This window comes from Stigmatopora argus, chromosome 20, assembly GCF_051989625.1.
Source record: "Stigmatopora argus isolate UIUO_Sarg chromosome 20, RoL_Sarg_1.0, whole genome shotgun sequence".
Classification (NCBI taxonomy): Eukaryota; Metazoa; Chordata; class Actinopteri; order Syngnathiformes; family Syngnathidae; genus Stigmatopora; species Stigmatopora argus.
Genome location: NC_135406.1, coordinates 8,702,804 through 8,723,603, shown reverse-complemented (window position 1 = coordinate 8,723,603; position 20,800 = coordinate 8,702,804). Strand labels below are relative to the sequence as shown.

At 42.4% G+C, this 20,800-nt stretch overlaps 1 protein-coding gene, 1 long non-coding RNA gene and 3 other non-coding genes across 5 annotated transcripts; 2 read left to right on the top strand and 3 right to left on the bottom strand.

Annotated features, from left to right (window-relative positions):
* The first annotated feature begins 3,598 nt into the window (after window positions 1-3,598).
* trnai-aau (transfer RNA isoleucine (anticodon AAU)) lies at window positions 3,599-3,672 on the top strand. The gene has a single exon. It is a non-coding gene; the product is annotated as a tRNA-Ile (tRNA).
* A 2,557-nt stretch (window positions 3,673-6,229) lies between these two features.
* LOC144065795 (uncharacterized) lies at window positions 6,230-9,060 on the bottom strand. Its single transcript, XR_013297293.1, has 2 exons — window positions 8,724-9,060; window positions 6,230-7,861 (listed from the first exon to the last, which is right to left on the bottom strand). It is a non-coding gene; the product is annotated as an uncharacterized LOC144065795 (long non-coding RNA).
* A 3,279-nt stretch (window positions 9,061-12,339) lies between these two features.
* Window positions 12,340-14,316, top strand: LOC144065837 (uncharacterized). The gene has a single exon (XM_077588975.1). The coding sequence runs from the start codon at window positions 12,519-12,521 to the stop codon at window positions 13,845-13,847; it is 1,329 nt and encodes a 442-aa protein (XP_077445101.1). The 5' UTR covers window positions 12,340-12,518; the 3' UTR covers window positions 13,848-14,316.
* A 2,035-nt stretch (window positions 14,317-16,351) lies between these two features.
* On the bottom strand, window positions 16,352-16,463 carry LOC144066442 (U5 spliceosomal RNA). Its single transcript, XR_013297607.1, has one exon. It is a non-coding gene; the product is annotated as a U5 spliceosomal RNA (small nuclear RNA).
* Window positions 16,464-17,449: 986 nt separating this feature from the next.
* On the bottom strand, window positions 17,450-17,640 carry LOC144066392 (U2 spliceosomal RNA). Its single transcript, XR_013297564.1, has one exon. It is a non-coding gene; the product is annotated as a U2 spliceosomal RNA (small nuclear RNA).
* Between the last annotated feature and the right edge of the window lie 3,160 nt (window positions 17,641-20,800).

Sequence of the window (20,800 nt, the reverse complement as noted above, 5' to 3'; positions counted from 1 at the left end):
CACTGGAATGATTTGTGGGCTCAGCAGGGGTGCAATGAACCAAACACAAGATTAAAACATCCCAGTCTCCAAGGCCAAATAGGAAAAAAAATCCGATAGCGTCTCTGGTATTGTTCAGAGGGCCGGTCCAAATGTGCCGGCGGGCCGCAAAAAAAAAAAAAAAAAAAAAAAAAAAAAAAAAAAAAATCAGATAGCGTCTCTGGTATTGTTCAGAGGGCCGGTCCAAATGTGCCGGCGGGCCGTATCCGGCCCGCGGGCCGTAGTTTGGTGACCCCTGCTTTACAAGGTAACTCACAAAACTAATCAATCACATTGAAGCAGATGTACTGAGAGCACGTGGGTATTCCCACCTGCTGACAGAGCTCCTGAGGACCACCAGCGCAAGAACCTTGGTCTCGGCCGGGGACTGGCATAGCCTTGGTTAGTCCTGCTATTCACAGAGTCATCCATTACGCATTTAAAAATTTCCATTACAATAAAAAAGGCGGTACGAGACATTCGGCCCAGGGATTTACAAAATAATATACCATGTTGAATTTAAACATGCACTTAAGCTAATAATACCCCACCGACGAATCATTACCTTATCATGGTGGTGGGGTTTGTCAGTCCCAGTGACCCTTGGAGCTATGTTGTCCGGAGCCTTGAACCCCGGGGTAGGGTTATCCATGGCAAACTGGTCTGATGCGAGGGATCAGACGAAGAATGGCTCAGAAGACCTCTTATGATGAGCAACATTATTGGACGACATCTTCCCTCACCCGGACGCGGGTCACCAGCAATGTTCCCTCTAATTTTTCGTTGGTCTGAGCAGAAAGTCAACCTCCCTGAGCGCACTGAGTACCAGTGTGAGCGACATCATCGGTACTTGGATGACTCGCCTAAAGACGTTTCGCCGACGGACGTTTGACAGACGGGCAGGTCGCCGAATGGACGTTCCGCCGAACGTTCATTCGGCCAAACGGAGGTTTCGCCGAAACGGGATTCGCGCGCTCGCCCCGCCCCCGGATCGTGTGTGTACAAGTTTTTCAACCTCGGCCCGCGGGCCATATACGGCCCGTTAGGATTTTTAATCCGGCCCGCCGCCGGTGTTGTCCAAATTATAGTAAAAATCAATGTTAGTCTACCATCAATGGCAGCCCGGGAATAAGCACTCTTGGGCGGGCAGATGTAGCAGAACCGAGCCGTAAAATGACAGCAATCGGGTCAAATCCATCCTAAAACAGCATTTAATGATTAAATACAAATACTGGAGCTCTTTGGACATTAGAACCGAGCCCAGGGAAGTGAATTCCTTGGTAAAATGTCGTGATGATATCGCGATGGAGGCAAAAAAACGTCTATATACGTCCATTCGCCAAACGGCTCAAAATGCTCTCAAATTCGGTCAAAAACAGCGTTTAATGATTAAATACAAATACTAGTATTTGTATTTAATCATTAAACGCTGTTTGAATGAACGTTCATTCGGAGACCTGTCCGTCTGTCAAACGTCCGTCGGCGAAACGTCTTTAGGCGAATCATCCGGTCACGACATCATCATTGCTCGCTATGCTCGCTATGGGCACACCAGTATCACACCTGCCACAAGCAGGTGCATGTCAATGTTCCCTCTAATTTTTCATGTAAAACATGCTGTAAAACACGAAAAACATAAGTGGACAGAGCTACTGCCACTGGCTGCCGCTTAAACGGCTCCATCATGAACAAAGGGGTAAAAAAAAAAAAAAAAAAAAAAAAAAAAAAAATCTGTTTTTTTTTTTTTTACTGCGCGCCATAGGATTTCTGCTGCGCAGAGAAGACGAGAGTAGTGCGCAATTGCGCACGCGCGCAGCTTAGAGGGAACAGTGGTCACCAGGGCCCCACTCTGGAGCCAGGCCCGGAGAAGGGGAGCGATGGCAAGCGCCTGGTAGCCAGGCCTAGACCCATGGGGCCCGGCACAGCCCGGAGAGGCGACATGGATTCCCCCTCACATGGGCTAACCACCTGTGAGAGGGGCCAAAGAAGGCAATCCCCGGCTGCAGAAACTATCTCTTGGGGCGTGGAATGTCACCTCTCTGGTTGGGAAAGAGCCTGAGCGTGAGGTTGAGAAATTCCGGATCAACATAATTTGGCTCACCTCTACACACAGCTTGGGTTCCGTTACCACTCCTATCGAGGGGGGTTGGACACTCTTCCGCTCTGGAGTTGCCCGCTGGACGAAAGGGTAGCATTCCTCCATCTTCGGGTGGGCGGACGGCACCTGATTGTTGTTTGTGTGCATGCACCAAACAGCAGTTCAGATTACCTTCCCCTTTTGGAGTCCTTGGAGGGGGTGCTGGAGAGTGCTCCTTATGGGGACTCCCTTGTTCTGCTGGGGGGACTTCAATGCTCACGTGGACAATGAAAGTAAGACCTGGAGGGTGTGATTGGGGAGAACCCCCCCCCTGATCGAAACCCGAGTGGTGTTCTATTGTTGGATTTCTGCGCTCGTAGTGGATTGACAATAATGAACAGCATGTTCAAGCATAAGGGTGTCCAAATGTGCACTTGGCACCAGGACACCAGCATGTCTTGGATACTCGGGTAAAGAGAGGGACGGAGCTGTCAACCGATCACAACCTGGTGGTGAGTTGGCTCCGATGTGGGGGCAGATGCCAGTGCAGCCCGGGAGACCTAAACGTTTTGTTCCCCTATTAGAAAGACTTTCAATTCCCACTCGCCGCTCCCCGCTCGACCTCGCCCATCCAAGCTCCCCGCTCGACCTCACCTGTCCGAACTCCCCGCTCGACCTCGCCCGTCCGAGCTCCCCGCTCGCCCTTTCCCGTCTGAGCTCCCCGTTCGACCTTGCCCGTCCAAGCTCCCCGCATCACAGTGCCGACTGGCCCGCCAGTCGCACCCGAGCCAATGCTAGCACATTGCTGTTTAGCTCAGTTAGTCAGAGTGTGGTGCTAAAACGCCAAAGTCATGGGTTCGACTGCTGAACGGGCACGACCTCTTTAGTGCACAGGTGTCAAAGTGGCAGCCCGGGGAACAAATCTGGCCTGCTGCATCATTTTGTGCGGCCCGAGAAAGTAAATCATGAGTGCCGACTTTCTGTTTTAGGATCAAATTCAAATGATTATAGATGTACATTACATTTCCTGATTTTCCCCTTTTTAAAATCAATCATTGCAATTTTTTAATCAGTTTTTTTTCTTTTGTGTTTTTAGTTTAAATTTACAAATATTTTCCGTTTTCCACTTTAAAAAATTATTTAGTTTCCATTTGAAATAAAATACATGATTAAAAGACATTTTCCAATACTAGTAAGAAAAAAAGCTCAAATAAACATTGCTTTAGATCTATAAAAACGGACTATTTAGGGCTTTTTATCCAGTTCTTTTAATCCAATTTAGAAAAATAAAAAAAAAATCTAGATATTAGATCTAAAATGGTCCGGCCCACATGAAATGGCGTTGATGTTAATGTGGCCCGCGAACCAACCCGGGTTTGACACCCTTGTTCTAGAGTAAGTTAAGATTGCCTAAAATCATTTATTTTGCCGTAACATAAGAGTTTAGCTAGCTGACATTTGCATTTGCGGGCATCACACAAAAATCATGGCCACTTTGCACATGGCTGGTTAGCTCAGTTGGTCAGAGTGTGGTGCTAATAACGCCAAGGTTGTGGGTTCAACCCCCACATGGGCCGTGACCTCTCCGTATGTTAGGTTTAAACACCAGACATTTATATCACCAATCTGAAAGAAGTAAGAACACAAAGAATTGAGGTTATTTTATTTAAAAATGAGAGGGTCTCGGGACTGCTCGGGTCTCAGTCCTTCGACACACTCTGAAGATGTCCCCTCCTGCCAAGTCTCTTATTGTGTTTTGGGAGTGTCCAAGTTACAGGAAGTTTCAAGCTGATCAAAGGAGAGAGAGTTCTCTCCCAGTTACAAAAGGTTCTTTGATCATGACCATATGCTCTTTTAAGATAACATCTTTATAGTCTCTTTCCCGATATCCTGCAATCTTCACACAATGGTTCAAACCGGCGAGCAGACCCCTGGGTAGTTCCTCTTTGTTGAATAAGGTGAAACTCCCCCAGGGCTCAAGACACTCTCATTCTATTAACTAACATTTCGACAGTCATACCAGAATCAGGATAACTTATTTACAATAATTCCAACACCGTAGTAGTTGTAATTGCCTAATACAACTTATTTTGCCCTAACATAATGTCTTGTCTTGATGTTTCCTCAGTTTCTGTGATCTGGTAAATTCTCTGCTCCACAAGGCAGAAGAACCCACCCAGGATGTGAATCATCTCAGTGAGGGAATACTTGTGAATACTTGAGGTTTGTTCCCACCACATTTCTGTCCTTCCCAAATTGTTGTGAAATTAAATTTGTCTTCATACTCAAGCGGGCAGAACAGTGTTTCTCAACTTTGCTTAGCCTCCAATGAGGAAGCCTTTAGAAAATGATATTAGGATTACTCTTAATAGTCGTCACAAGTGCAAAAATCTCCAAATAAAGATGTAAAAACTCTTAAAATAGAATCAACAAAATGCTGTAACAGAGTTGTCTATCTGTCTGGTAAATTGACTGAGCTACCTTGCTAATGCTAGTGGGCTAACGTTCTGAACCTTAGCTTTTCATGCTAATTTCTAGCATGCGCGAATACGAGATTAGACACAGTTGGCGTATGTCTATCAATATTAGAAAATATAAACGCATCACAAAATATTTATAGTTGAGCATTGTGGTCACATTTTTCACTCTTTCATGGATATCTTTTTAACTTTACGCTAAAAGCTAAGCTAATCACAAGTGACATAGGACCCTTCTTGAGAGAGTAATTACTTGCTCAAAACGCTAAACAAAAAGTGCATAACCTGATGACAACACTTTTTTCACATTTGAATCTAACTTTTGCAAATGGAAATATAGTTCTATAACCATAAAGAGACAATTAAATCTTAAATTGCCATCCAGAATAATTTATCGCATTTCCCTTCCCAGTACGTGTATGAGACCAACGAAAACAGCGACAAAGTGGTCCTCGGGAAAGGCACGTACGGGGTGGTGTATGCCGGCAGGGACGTTAGCAGCCATCAAGAAGATTCCAGAAAAGGACAGCACGTGAGTGGATTGTTTGTCCTTCCACTTGACAGCCACTAACAAACACAAATATTCCCAGCCGCTCCACGGGGAAATCTGCCTGATCAAGCGACTGAAGCAACGGAACATCGTCCAGTATCTGGGCTCCCTCAGCGAGGACTCTTTCATCAAGATCTTCATGGAAGAAGTCCCAGGAGGTTTGTAGACAAAGCAGTGTTGATGAATAAATCTCAAATACTGTATTTTCACAACTATAAAATACACCTTGTGATAGGGTGCAGTCTCGTTTGAGGGTATATTTTCAGTTTTTTGTCAATACATTGGACGCCTCATCCGATAAGGCACTAGCATGACACTAGGCTCGCGTATGTTATGCTAGCCGCTAGCGTATGTTATGCTATCCGCTAGCGTACCTATGTTATGCTATCCGCTAGCGTGCCTATGTTATGCTATTTGTTAGAGTACCAATGTTATGCTAGCTTCTAGCGTACCTATGTTTTGCTAGCCGCTAGTGTACCTGTTAAGCTAGCCGCTAGCGTATGTTATGCTAGCCACTAGCGTATTTATGCTAGCCGCTAGCGTACCTATGTTTTGCTATCCGCTAGCGTACCTGTTATGCTAGCCACTAGCGTATGTTACGGTATCTGCTAGCATACATATGTTATGCTAGCCGTTAGCGTATGTTATGCTATCTGCTAGCGTGCCTATGTTATGCTATTCGCTAGAGTACCTATGTTATGCCAGCCTCTAGCGTACCTATGTTTTGCTAGCCACTAGCGTACCTGTTAAGCTAGCCACTAGCGTATGTTAAGCTAGCCGCTAGCGTATGTTATGCTAGCCACTAGCGTACGTTATGCTAGCTGCTAGCGTACTTATCTTTTGCTATCCGCTAGCGTACCTGTTATGTATTCGGATTTTCTGTTTTAACAATTGGAAAAAACAACTGCAATGTGTCACTGTCAATCATGAGTACTGAAAATGCAAATTTGAACTACATAAATCATACTGGAAAAAGAAAAATTGCTCCTGCGTCTATAACCCAGGAGACTTTTTAAACAATTTCCAAAATGAGCCTTAATATGTGACTCAAAGTCCTGTTTTGGTATACATTTCTGCAATATTGAGTACTTACTTGTGAGTACTAAGTGTCTTTCTCAAACTGATGAATTTATTGAATGCATATTGGCAGATTTACAAATAACACCTAGATAACAAATAACACACAAAAACGAAAATTAGCTTTAAAAAATAGACAATTTGTGAAATAAAAGAAATAAACAAAAATTGACAAAACACCTCGTTGGCTGAGTACCAAGAGGAATTAGCCTGGGTTTTATTCTTTATTTCTCTTTATATTACTTTAGCTTGCAACTTTCTGGCTGAGCTTGTCTCGTGCTGCCTTTCTCTTACCGAGAGCGCTTCTTCTGCTGCACATATCTTCCCATTTAGCAAACGTACGCTCGCTCAAGCGCCACTGCACCCACTACAGGAGGTATGGTGAAACTGACATTAAAATACAAAAAAAAAATACAGTGAAACTAAAATGTGGCAGTTACATATCAATTGCCAGATAAGTTTAGTTACATGCCAATCAAATCAGTTTGGATAAATATAAAAGTGTAATAGAACTACAAAATGAACCCAAAGTCAGTTCTGGTCAAGTTGTTAACTGCGCAAGGAAAAAGAGTTCTCCCCTTTGTGGATTCTCATGTGGGTTCTTAAATTTTGCTTTTGAGAAAAGGCTTGATCACAAAATGACCAGGAAAATGGTTTTTCACCAGTGTGGGCTCTCGTGTGCCTTTTTAAATGTTCCTTTTGAGAAAAGGCTTGACCACAAACTGTGAGCACAAAAATGTTTTTTCGCCAGTGTGGGTTCTTGTGTGACTACTAATTAAGCTTTTCTTCCGTGTGAATGTCTGACCACAAACTGAGCACGAAAATGGTTTTTCACCAGTGTGGGTTCTTGTGTGGCGTTTTAACTTGTGCTTGAGAGAGAAAGATTTACCACAAATCGAGCACGAAAACGGTTTTTCACCAGTGTGGGTCCTTGCGTGGATTATTAAGTCCTGCTTTCGAAAGAAAGCATGACCACAAATTGAGCAGGAAAATGGTTTTCCACCAGTGTGGGTTCTTGTGTGGCTTTATAAGTTTGCTTTCTGTGTGAATGTTTTACCACAAACGGAGCACAAAAACGGTTTCTGCCCAATGTGGGTTGCCATATGTCTTTTCAAAGTAAACATTTTACCAAAGGTTTTCCCACACTGAGAACATTTGCAGAGTTTGCCGCCACTGGGATTTTTCTTAAGACCTTCATCGTCATCATTATCATAAAGCAAGTCGTCACTATCTGATGGAGGAGCAATAAAAGCTTCTTCTTGCCATCCTTTTGTTGAGTCGCTGCCGTGCAGAGGCTCCGCCCCTCTGCCGGCCACGCCTAGATGTACTTCACTGTTGAAAGGCTCAGCAGTTGACCAAGTGACATCTTGCTGCTCCTCCTTTTTGATTGAAAGTTGCTCTTCTCTCTTTTGCTCTTTAATTTGGGGCCATGTTAAAGTGTTTGCAGGCTCTGCCCCTCCGCTGGCCACGCCAAGATCATCTTCTCTCTTCAAGGACGCACCAGTTGACATCTTCTTCCTCTTTTTTTATTTTAAGTTGCTCTTCTCTCTCTGTGTTGGGGGAACTCTGGCCCCTCCTCTTCGATTTGAGGGGGCTCAACATCCTCTTTGGCACCAGAAAACTCTGACACCTTCCCATCAGGACCAAGATATTTTCTGAAACCTGCAAAGACCCCAAGATAAATTATATATTTTATAAACTGTCTATTATTCTATCTAGAGGTTCTTTATGTTAGACTGGTAATTAAGTCTTATACTTATATTTGCAGTGGTTAGGCTGGAAAGAAAGGACTAATATGCTGGTCGCTACAGTAACGAAGCTAAACAGAAGAGGATGCCATACATTTGTGATGTTGTCAACATAGGACTACTGTAGTATTCTCATCAATAGCCAAAGGGGTTTAAACGTTTTTTTGAAGTGTATTTCACTAAAAAAGGACTATTGGTCAGTAAAGTAACCTCACAGGCCCTTGAAGTTTTTCCAAATCTTTTTTGAGCCTCTTCTTTGCAGATATTCTCTTGTATTTTTGAGATTTTAATTTATTTGGAATCCTTTTAAAAAAGAGTGAAGCATCAAATATAAATTTTAATCATTTTTAATTAAAAAGGAAAAATGACAGCTATTCTTTTTTTGTTGACATTAAAAAAAAATGGAAAAAGAGCCAACATTCAGTTTTATCGATTTATTTTTCTAAATCAATAATTTTGAAATATATTTTTGGATTGAAATAAGTGGGAGAAAAAAGCTGTTTTTAGAGTTCTTAAACAAAGGAAACATTATATATCCTTTTTATGATTTCATATTTTTATATGCATTACAGTATGAAAATGGGAAATAGTTGTTATGATTTGTACTTTTCCCATGATTTATTCTGCATGGTTTTGTTTGTACTGTTTAATTGTCTTGAAATCAAGCTTGTACCTTCTGTCGACTTGAGAATTTTTAAATAAGTCAAATGGAGCGCACACAAAAAAAGCCCTTTTATGACACATTGAGAGAATATATATATAAAAAGTGAACCCACCTTCTAGACTGTGAAGAACAACTTTTGCATGCCTTATTTTGCAAACGATCGAGTGTTCCTCGTCGAACACTCCCACACGGGAATTCTGATGGAGGCACCTTTGATAGATGCTAGTAGGCTAAACTAAAGTAGGCCGCAAAGCTTCAACAAGGCTTTAGACGCCTTGAAGATGATGTTGACTGAAACTTAAGACGGAAGAGTAGTTAAGCAAGACACATCGGCCACGCGTGGGTTTACTTAAGTGGTGGAAATTGAGGAAAAACTCGGCGCGCTACGGTCACGACAAGATTGTGACTGGGGACGGAACCTTGATTTTCGGGGTTGCGCATGCGCGGAACATTGCGTCACTTCTGCAACTCGAGCGTCACTTCTTTCGGTGGCATTAGGTTTATTAAAAACAAGAGAGTCGAACATAGTAAATAATTATTCTTCAAATGGTCTGACATATGGTTTGAATAAAAATATTATTGTAGGTTTGAATTTACGACATAAGTCACCATGAAGAAGGTTGCGGCTCAAAAGGAGGCGACTCATTATGCGCAAGCGCAGAACAAATCGACAAATTATCAAGGAACCATTGCTGTTTTGCCAAATTGAATCACGAGAGATGAAGTTCTTCAACGAAAATGTACCAACTCGCACGAATCATTCCCTAATTTGCTTAAATGAATTGAATTTGTGAGAAGAAATAAATGGCTTAAAGTGCCTCCATCATATATCGGGGTCCAAAGGAGGCGGGGCTACGGTCCAGATGGAGATCAAAGTGAGTGGCGTCACCAGGAGCTCTTTGCTCTTTGATGTCACCTATCAAAGCGCGTGGCTCTTTGCTCTTTGATGTCAACTGCGCAAATATGCAGCATCCAGAGGATAGCATAACAGTCAGATGCTGCAGTTGGACGTCCTCGACTCATCTGGAGACACGAGACTCATTTGGACAAACTTTTGGAAACAATGAAAATCCTTCAAGGTAAGTTGGTTTCAACTTTGAGATAGTTTAGCCATTGACTGAGTAAAAGAGTCATGTTCACATGTTGGCATTTATTTACTTGTGATGTAAAAAAGTGACTGAAAAATATAAAATTTAGTGTGTTCAGATTGTAAAAGGAGGCCAGAAGCTTTTACTATACTTTAATTTGTGGCTTTTTCTGAGCTTTGTCTTTGTTTGGTCGGTCGTAGTCATTATGCTAGGTGCCAAGTCATGGAGATGTTTTTATTTCATTTGCAACATTTTGTGATGGATAATATTGGTGTTTGCAGCCAGCTCATTTTAGACATCTTTAAAAAACAGCAATTTTGACCTAATTGCACTTTTGCTTCCTATTTAACCAATTGATATTCATCATTTAGTTTTGTTAAGTCGAAAACAACATTTGGGATATCGTAATGTGCCAAACCCTCAGCCATTAATTGCCTAAATTCCAATTTATTAACTTAAACAGTGAACGCATTCAGCTCAATATTAAATTCATCATCGTGTACGGGTAAATTGGTCATGCAGGGGGGCTTTTTATCATGCTGTCTTTGCTGTCGTGCTAATTATGTTTTATGTTTTTATACCTTTGTTGTCCCGGCTGGGTTGGCTGTTTGCCCCCGCCTCCACCCTCACTATCACTATCGATGGGCCGTTTGCTTTTGTATTCCCTTCAAAATATTCCGACAATGATGCACACAAATGTCCTCACAATAGGATAACGCACTTCCACTTGCCAGCGAGAAGTAGTCTTGAATTAGCGATCGCTCTGTTAACGGGAGCTAACAGGCTAAGGGGGGGAAAAACACTGAAAAAAACGCTCAGTGCTCGCAGAGACGTTACAAAAACGTATAGTTGCGACCAAAGATATTACACGAGGAGTTGCGGGGGAGAGAGCCAGTGCCCCTGACCGTTCTTATGAGCAGCCAACGAGAAGTAATATACAGTGGTACCTCGACATACGATCTTAATCCGTTCCGGGACTGAGCTCGTATGACAAGTTTCTCGTAACTCGAGGTAAAGTTTCCCATTGAAATGAATGGGAAACAAATTAATTCGTTCCAACTCTCTGAAAAAAACACCAAAAACAGGATATTGGATTGAAAAAAATGTTTTATTTCTTATAATTCGCCATATATTGACAAAGTAATAAATAACGAGTGGTTTAATAGAAATAAAGTGTTTAATCTAACTAAAATTGGGCGGATTTCGCCGAGGGGAGAGAGAGACGCACAAAAGGGGCGGGGGGCTTCGGTTTGTTTTCAACACGACGCACTCGTAAACAGAACAAACACTCCACCCTCACGTTCGCTATCCATGGGCTGTTTGCTGTCGTACTATTCCCTTCAAAATATTCCGAAAATGATGCACACAAATGTCCTCACAATCGGAGAACGCACGACCACTTGCCAACGAGCAGCAAGCAGTCTTATCAGCGATCGCCCCGCTGCTCATGCGAGCTACAGGGGCGCTGGCTAGCGGCTCCTTTTAGCTTGTAGCATCTGTGTTTGCATCCCCTCGAACGGCGACTATGATAGAGTTTCTACCGGGGATGCTGTTGCGAGCCAGTGCCCCCGATGTTCTTATGAGCAGCCAACGAGCAGAGTCTTTTATCAGCGATCGCCCCGCTGCTCATGGTAGCTTCGGGGGCGCTGGCTAGCGGCTCCTTTTAGCTTGTAGCATCTGTGTTCGCATCCCCGGGGATGCTGTTGCGAGCACGAGTATACTTCATTACCCAGAAAGCCCTCTTTTCCCCGCGCATGGGCGTTGTGCGTTTCCTGGTCTGAATAGCTCATCCGGTGCTCGTAAATATTGTTATACGTACACGAAAGATATGCAAAAAAAATGCCATGGCCACCTGGCTTGGTCGCATAACGAAATTTTGACCGCATCACGGGCGAATTATTCGATCGAAATTTCCCCCGTAAGACGAGCATTCCGTATGACGAACGGTCGTATGACGAGGTACCACTGTACTATACTGCGCGTATTAGCGATCGCTCCGGCATTAGCCGGAATCCGGCATCTCATTAATCCCCCAAATAATAATAGACCTGCTACTGAATAAAAGATAATGTTTTTTTAATGCCTCCCCTTTGGCGAAATTATTTTAACTAAATTAAAATTTAAAACATAAAAGAGAATGTTTACAATGAAAAGGCTCCAAAAAGATTTGACTAATTTTAAGTGAAGAAACTTTTCTGACCAATAGTGCCATACTTTAAAAAATGCACCTATAAACAGTTTTCAACTCATGTTGCTGTTGACTAGAAAACTACAGTAGTAAGTACTGCATTGTGACGAAATGAATGTATGGCGCCCTTTTCCGTTTGGTTTCATTTCTGTGAAAAAGAAATTCAGTCATTTATAATTGGAAAATAGTTAATCATTTATCTTTGTGTCTTTGCAGGTTTCAGAAAGGATCTTTGTGCTGATGGGCAGGAGTCTGCTGACCTTGAAGGGGAAGTTGAGCTCGCCCAAATCAAAGAGGAGGAGCCAGAGTTCCCTCAACAACAAATGGGAGACGAGCAACGTCCAATCAAAAGGGAGGAAGATCATTTCACCTGGTCACTTGGTGAGTTCGTGAAGAGGGAAGATGTTCTGGGCGTGGCCAGTGGAGGGGCGGAATCTGCAAACACAGGAACATGGCCCCTAATTAAAGAGGAGGAGCCAGAGTTCCCTCAACAGTGCAAAAGAGAAGAGCAACCTCCAATCAAAAACGAGGAATGTGTCAAATGGTCAACTGGTGAGCCTTTCAAGAGTGAAGATGATCTGGACGCGGCCAACATAGGGGCGGAGCTTCTGAGCGGCAGCTCAACAGAAGGATGGCGAGCAGAAAATTTAATTGCTCCTTTATCAGATGGCAACGACTTGCTTTTGATGATGATGATGTTGAAGATTTTAAGAAAAATCCCAGTGGTGACAAACTTTGCAAATGCTTTCAGTGTGGGAAAACTTTTGGGAAAAAGTCTTCTTTGAAAACGCATATGAGGAGCCACACTGGGGAGAAACCCTTATCATGTACAGTTTGTGGTAAAACATTTACACGGAAGGGACACTTAATTAGTCATGCAAGAACCCACACTGGTGAAAAACCATTTTCGTGTTCAGTTTGCGGTAAAGCCTTTTCTCAAAATGAATCCTTAAAAATCCACATAAGAACGCACACTGGTGAAAAACCATTTTCGTGTTCAATTTGCAGTAAAGCCTTTTCTCAAAATGAATCCTTAAAAATCCACATAAGAACCCACACTGGTGAAAAACCATTTTCGTGTTCAGTTTGTGGTCAAAGATTCACACGGAAGGGAGACTTAATTAGTCAAGCAAGAACCCACACGGGTGAAAAACCATTTTCGTGTTCAGTTTGCGGTAAAGCCTTTTCTCACAATGAATCCTTAAAAATCCACATAAGAACCCACACTGGTGAAAAACCATTTTTGTGTTCAGTTTGTGGTCAAAGATTCACACGGAAGGGAGACTTAATTAGTCATGCAAGAACCCACACGGGTGAAAAACCATTTTCGTGTTCAGTTTGTGGTAAAACATTTAAACGGAAGGGAAGTGTAACAATACACACAAGAACCCACACGGGTGAAAAGCCATTTTCGTGTTCAGTTTGTGGTAAACGATTTACAGAGAAGGGAACCTTAAAAATCCACATAAGAACCCACACTGGTGAAAAACCATTTTCGTGTTCAGTTTGCGGTAAAGCCTTTTCTCAAAATGAATCCTTAAAAATCCACATAAGAACCCACACTGGTGAAAAACCATTTTCGTGTTCAGTTTGTGGTCAAAGATTCACACGGAAGGGAGACTTAATTAGTCATGCAAGAACCCACACTGGTGAAAAGCCATTTTCGTGTTCAGTTTGCGGTCAAAGATTCACATGGAAGGGAAACTTAATTAGTCATACAAGAACCCACACTGGTGAAAAACCATTTTCGTGTTCAGTTTGCGGTAAAGCCTTTTCTCAAAAGCCATCTTTACAAACACACACAAGAACCCACACTGGCAAAGAAACATTTTCCTGCTCAGTTTGTGGTCGAACATTTTCCCATAAGAGAAGCTTAAAAGAACACTTAATAACCCACACTGGGAAACAATGTTTTCCTGCTCAGTCGGTGGCCACAAATTCGCTACAACAGCCCAATTGAAAAACCTGAAAAGAAGACTTAACAACCCGCAGAGGAGAAAAGCCCTTTTTTTGCTCGATTTGTGGCAGGAATATCTTAAAAACACAATTACCCACACGTCAGAAACCTTTTTCCTCCTCAGCTTCTTGCCAGAGATTTTGTCGTAAGGATAGACTTAAAAGACGCAAATGTGTTGTAATAAGCAGTGGCCAATCACGGCTTTGCTTGCTTTTTCAAATTCGGTATGAAAGATCATTGTAATCGAAGTATAATTGTATTTTGCATTCTGAAATTCTTGTTTACACTTTTTAATCTGTAATTTAACGTGTCATCTTTTTGGTAGTTTCAATAAAGCTCTCTTTTTGGTGAAAAATACTTTTTGGGTCTTTTTGTTGACAAAATCAGCCTTCCAAATTCAAAGGTAACAAAAAAGTGAAGCGTTATTTGCTCAGATTTAATGAATACATTAATTTGAACAATTTGACAAATTATGATATAAAAGATTGTTTTGTTTCTACAGGTGTGAAAATACGGTAACTTCATGTCTGTAATTAACGGTAAATTGTTTTTATCTTTTTGATGTTGAAGGGGATTATTGGTAGATTTTTATTTTATGTGTAACTATTGGAAAAACATTGAGTAAGAAAGTTTTATAGGAGATGATAGACAAACTACAAAGGGAATGTAATGTTAAATGTTTGCAAAAGACTACTAGATTGGGGTATTTTTCACATTATTGAATTAATTTGGAGTTCTTGATTAGCATGCATTTTATATGGCTTAATTGCTGTAAAGGGTACAGGCTTAATATATTAATCGTTGCCAACAGGGGAAGATGGTGGTTCAATTCTATTTAAAAATATACATTTATTTATTTGTTTCTGAATGTGAATGTAACTATTGCAGGGAACGAGTGCCCTTTTTGTGTGCCAGGCTGGAGAGGTGGTTTTTAAACTCCTGTGAAGAATCCAGCTTGGTTTTCCTTTTGTATTTTTTTCCTTTTTTTTTTTAGGTTACACAGTCTTTCTATTGTTTTGGAATCAAGTCGACCTTATGTTGGCTTCTGAGAAGTAAGTAAAGTTTGTATATGGAGGAAGCCAGTCTAGCTATTTATTACAGTACAGTAATACCTCGACATACGAGTGCCCCGACATACGAGCAATTTGAGATACGAGTAAATTTTCGAGCAAATATATATCTTGAGATATGAGACAAATGTTGATATACGAGCATACAGCGGACCCGAGAGGCTGCTCATAAGAACTTCATGCGTACTGTCTTTCCCGTCGCAAGGCCCTCGTGTAATGTCTCCACGAGCACTGGCCGAAGCGTTGCATTTTTTCAGTGTTTTTTTTCCCGTTAGCCAATGCGAATGGCGGAGGAGCTTGTTCGATAATACGAGAGGAGTATAGTACTTCTCGTTGGCAAATGGTCCTGTGTTATCCTATTGTGAGGACATTTGTGTGCATCATTTTGGGAATATTTTGAAGGGAAGACAAAATCAAACAACTGTCAATATTGACTGGCAAATAGAGCCAACACGGGACAAGAAAGGTATCAAATGTCAAAAAAATTAGAATTAAGTTTAGTGTTAGGTTCGATTAAACTTATTTTTGAGTGTGTCTGCATCGTAATCCAAGTTTATTTAAATTAGTTTGTTATGTTACGAGCGTGTTGCCGTGCAAAAAGTATCTCTGTCTAATTTTACTACTATTAAACACATTTTAGTACTATTAAACCACTAGTTATTTGTTACTTTGTTAATAGATGGTGAATTAGAACAAATAAAAATGTTTCTCCAATCCAATATCCTGTTTTTGGTGTTTTTTTTAGAGGCTTGGAATAAATTAATTTGTTTTTAGTTCATTTCAATGGGAAACGTTCGTTCGAGTTACGAGAATATCGACATGCGAGCTCAGTCCCGGAACAAATTATGCTCGTTTGGAGTATCCTACTTGACGATGGAGCCCATCCCCCACACAGTTCCTGTTGTTTTGTTTAGTCGGATATGCACTTTGCTACGAACATCTAGTGTTGTGCAGAACATTAATGGAGTCATTAAAAAAATGCATGAATCTGCTAATTGGGGTTAGTCATAATTTTAAATCGTGTGATAATTTTTTGTTCTTAGTTTGTCAAGATAATGATTTTAAACAAAAAAAGTCTGAACAAAGGCACAAATCAAAATACAACTAGAACTAAATAGCACTTCTCTACAAATCACATTTTTATAATGTCTAACAAAATTATGGTTCAAAAATTGAAAACCAAATACTAGACGGTATTTTTTTTAAATACAAAGTTCAAAAGGGAAACGGACACCTGAAAACCGCCTCGTCAGAATAATATAAATTAAAACGCTCAGGAATTAACATCAACATGCACATATTACTTTTACTTAATTGAACAAAGTCAGATGCTTGAGGACGTAAACAGTCTGCAATAATTCAAGCAGTGAAATTGTGTGAAAAAAACTTTAACCCAGATTAATATTAAATACATATTTAGTTTTGACAGAGACAGGAAGCTTTACTAGCACAGAGCATCAAAGATTTGATTGAAAATCTTATTGTTCCTCTTCACAGAAATTTTTAGTAAAAGGCGAAACATTTGTGCGATTTGAAGAGAAGCAAGAGTTTATTGATGAAGAATTGACAGAACAAACTACGTCTATCTCCGCAATAGTAGTTTAATACAGGCTAAAGCACTAAAAACTAGTGCGTGGTTCCAATCCATTGAGCAGCCAATTACATTGCAGAAGCTGTATTATGCAGCCAATCACGTTTCAGCACCTGTATTAGGCAGCCAGGGGATTGGAGAGCGTTGCTATATAATATGATCCAGGGCATACGTGCATCCTTTGGGTGTAAATGGGTTGGACTTAATGGTGTAGTGAAATTAGTAATTAAACCAAATGATCCAAAATAGAGGTGTGATCGTGGGCCCGAGCCCGTCTCTCTCACTGACTTTTTATTTTTTTTAATAGATGTTTATAACAATGTATAATGAAACGATGTGTTCACTAAACTAACAATACTTGTGATAAAATAAAAAATTTGGATTAAACAGGAGTTGCAGAGCCAGAGCATGGTTTGCGCACGTCACGTGAAGGCTGCCTGCCCTCTTAATAATCTTCCGGTCCGCAAGTCCGCATCTATTTTGACCTGGTATCCCCAATATGCGGGAGCAAGAAGTTAAGGATAAACTACAGACAGGAGAAGTGAAATGACAAATGCACCAGTAAAAGTGAGGTGTGGAAAAGCTTCAAATTGATTGTTGAATATGCTACAGAAACTTACGTTGGTTTCGCTGAATGTAGTCAATGTGGCGCTTTGCTTTCATATTACAGCAAAAAGAGTGGCACCTCGACGCTGAGCAGGCATTTAAACAAGCTGTACTGGCAAAAATGATGATCGTCAAACCGATATATTATTATATAAGATGTGAATGTTTATACAGTCTTGTTTAACTTAGATTTTGTTACAAAAGAAAGGCTTTAATTTGTTAATTTAAATCACCCCTCATCCTCATGAATAATATATGAAATTTCAGATTCGCTTCTGTCGTTTCAATCATTAAACTTAGGAATTTCAAGAGTAAGTATATGTATTTTGACAAATAGAGAGGGTTGCATCTCTCATGGAGATACTGCAATACCAGGATGATGCGTGGAGTGGAAGGATCAAGCTCCTATTCCATCACCTAGTCCCAAATATCAATTCAATATATGGTCCCCATTTAGGAGACATAACAGCTATTAAACAGATAAGAAAAGATACTACACTTGATCTTAGTCAAAAGGCCGAGAAGCGATATTCCTTAAACAGGCGCAAAGGACGACTTCATTCCAGATAATTCAACCTAAAATAGTGGAAACACACGTTGGATGTCAATAGTAACATACATTTACGTATACAACAAACTACAATGACACACGTTTAGTGCAATAACAGGGAAACTCATCTCATCACATTTTCTGAACCGCTTTATCCTCATTAGGGTTTGCAGGGGGTGCTGGAGCCAATCCCAGCTGTCTCCGGGCCAGAGGCGGGGGTCACCCTGAATCGGTGGCCAGCCGATCGCAGGGCACAAGGAGACGGACAACCATGCACTCTCACACCCATACCTAGGGGCAATTTAGCGTGTCCAATCAGCCTACCATGCATGTTTTTCGGAATGTGGGAGGAAACCCACACAGGGAGAACATGCAAACTCCACACAGGTGGACGTTACCTGGATTGCTGCACTTGTCATAAAGCGAATTGGACAAGATTGATTTTGTTCTTCCTTTTTCAGACCAACCTGCACTCCCCCCCCCCCCCCGGTGGAATTATATTTGTCATAAAAAGGAATTATTAACATTTAGGCATAATGGAATTAGATTGTGTGCAAATATATTATAAAAAGGGGGAATGTCAGGATTATTTCATATTATACATTTGCTTGCAACAAAGAATATGCTTTGCTTTACCATTAAACTTACTTTGCTATATTTGCTTAAAGTAAAATGATGTATAAATGCTGTGGTACTGATAACCTAAGTTAGACTAAACAAAGAGAAGCCAAACGCCTTGGACTGCTTGGAGTGGACTAAACAAAGATGATCCAGAACACCTTGAACTGCACCTGCATCCACCACAGACACACCCATAAGACTTCCAGTCCTTCAATTGTCACCTCAACGGGAGAGCCTTGGCTCCAACTTCCATCGCAGCGAACCCCAAATCTGGCCTTTTGTTGGAATCTTTTGATTCCAAAAGGGGGACTGAAGGGTGCATTTGAAACATAAGAAAGTTCAGTACCATAAAAACACGTACAGAACTCTGCCTAGCATGCATCACCATCAGCAAAACTGCCCATAACCACATCGTCAGTGGCTCCCAGTCCCCAGCTGTCTACAGGGTTGTGTCAGCATGAAGATAACCCTGAGCCTCCCATGGATAAACTCTCTTCTTCCCATCTGGACCCTCAATGAGATAGAAGCCATTATTTGTATCGCATTGACAGTCACATAGTGCTATGTTTATTAAAGTTGTCACATTTCTGCCTGTTTTCATTAATTAGCTCTTGAACTATTTGGACAAACATGCAAGTGAACAACCCTAAGGTGGTGTGGCCGAGCGGTCCAAGGCGCTGGATTTAGGCTCCAGTCTCTCAGGAGGTGTGGGTTAAATCCCACCACTGCCATTAACTCATGGGCAGATTATTGTTCTTTCACCAATTTTGTTATACGCAGCTGTGCATGATGACAATTAAAGGAATATAACAGTTTGAGCTTAAAGTAGTTCATTAGATCTCCCTACATCCTGTTGAATATTCAGTGTGTGCAAGGTCACGGGACAGGATGTGGGGGGGTTGGAGTGGAATGTTCGCAGATGCCGTGGGGGGTTGCACGAGTTGGATGTTTTACAGATGCTGAGGCGGGAAGACTACAACTGGGCGGAACCAGCGGGAAGATTCTGCGGGGGAATAAAGACCAATGAGCAAGCTAAAGTTAACTGCAGTGTACACATAGCCAATAGAATAATGCCAGGATGCCTTTGTTGCTTCTTCTTCTTTTTCACCTCAGGCGCCTGAGGATTACCCTCAGCAGCGCTAGAGCTGCCACTGGAACACGGATAAGTTCATCCAGGGAGTTGCCCAAGCCGCGATGGTAGCGTTCGGTCATTAAGGCCGGACAGCGGAGCCATAAGTGTTCAGACGACTCCGTTTCCTCGTCGCACAGGCGGCAGCGATCCGAGTCGGATTTCCCCACAAGGTGGAGCCAACGGCGGAGCAGGGGGTGGTGTCCACTGCGGAAACGAATCAGGTCTGTGCGGTCTCCTTTCGATAGGGCAAGTTCTTCCTCTGTGACTTTTGTAGTGTAGGTCTGCAAAAGGCGGGCGTGGGAGAGGGGGGGGAGCGATCTTCACGTTGGATGATGGCACGTCTTGTGGCTGCGTCCGGGGGGGTATTGGTTTGGTCATCTAATGAGCCAAGTTTAGCTAGGGCATCAGCCAGGTCGTTTCCGCATATGTTGTAGTGGCCCGGGATCCACAGTAGCTGTAGTCGCTTAGGCGGAGGGAAAAGGGCAATGTCACCCTGAAGTCTCCGAATGGCGGGGTCTTGCGTATGGGGGTTTCCCATAGCTTGGACCAGCGATTTGCAGTCACTGAGGATAATTGATGTCTGCCAGTCTGCTGTTTCCCTCAGCCAGGAGAGTGCCTCGGTCAGTGCCACTTTTTCAGAGTGGTAGGAGCTGCTGCGGCTGCCAGTGGCACCATGCCATTGGTGGATGATTGCAGTCTCCTTAATGACGACAAAACCTGCACCACCGTCCGCAGTGCCTTCTTTGGTGGATCCATCTGTGAAGATCTGTAGGTCCGGTTTACCCATGCTTCTGATGAGCTCTTCTGCCTTATCTCTTTGGGTGATGGTCGACATGTGTTTAGAGACTGCGGTAAAGGCGGTTTGGATGGGGGGGGGGGGGGTAATAGCCAGGGTGGGCAGGGATGGGAAGAGTATGTGCAATGGGTATGGAGATCAAGAGCGGTAAGACGGGGAAGGGTCGATAATCGCCAGTCTGGCTTCTTTTGCAAACGCATTTTAACGTTTTCATGGAGGAGGCGGTGTCGGGGATCAGAAGGAGGCAGCTGGTTCCAGGCATCCGCCTTAAGAAGTGCTTGTAACTTGAGGCGGGATGAGAGGGGTGTGAGATGTGCCTCATGTAGGACTGCTTCGGTGGGGGTAGACCTGAGGTGGTGAGTTATGGCGCGGGCTGCTTCCAGTTGGGCGGTTTCAAGGGATTTGAGGTGAGTTTGGGCCAGCCAGGGGGCCCATGCCGGTGCTGCGTACTCCGCAAGACTTCTCTGGGTGGCAATATACACCGTTCTAAGGTCGTTTGGTTGCCAACCCCAGGATGTGCCACTGAGTTTGCGGAGGAGGTTCGTTCTTTTGGACATGGTTTGGCGGACTTTTTTCGCTTGCTCTGCAAA

Bases quoted from the DNA above. Each gene is read 5' to 3' on its own strand.
- LOC144065837 (XM_077588975.1), top strand. From the start codon at position 12,519: ATGGCGAGCAGAAAATTTAATTGCTCCTTTATCAGATGGCAACGACTT.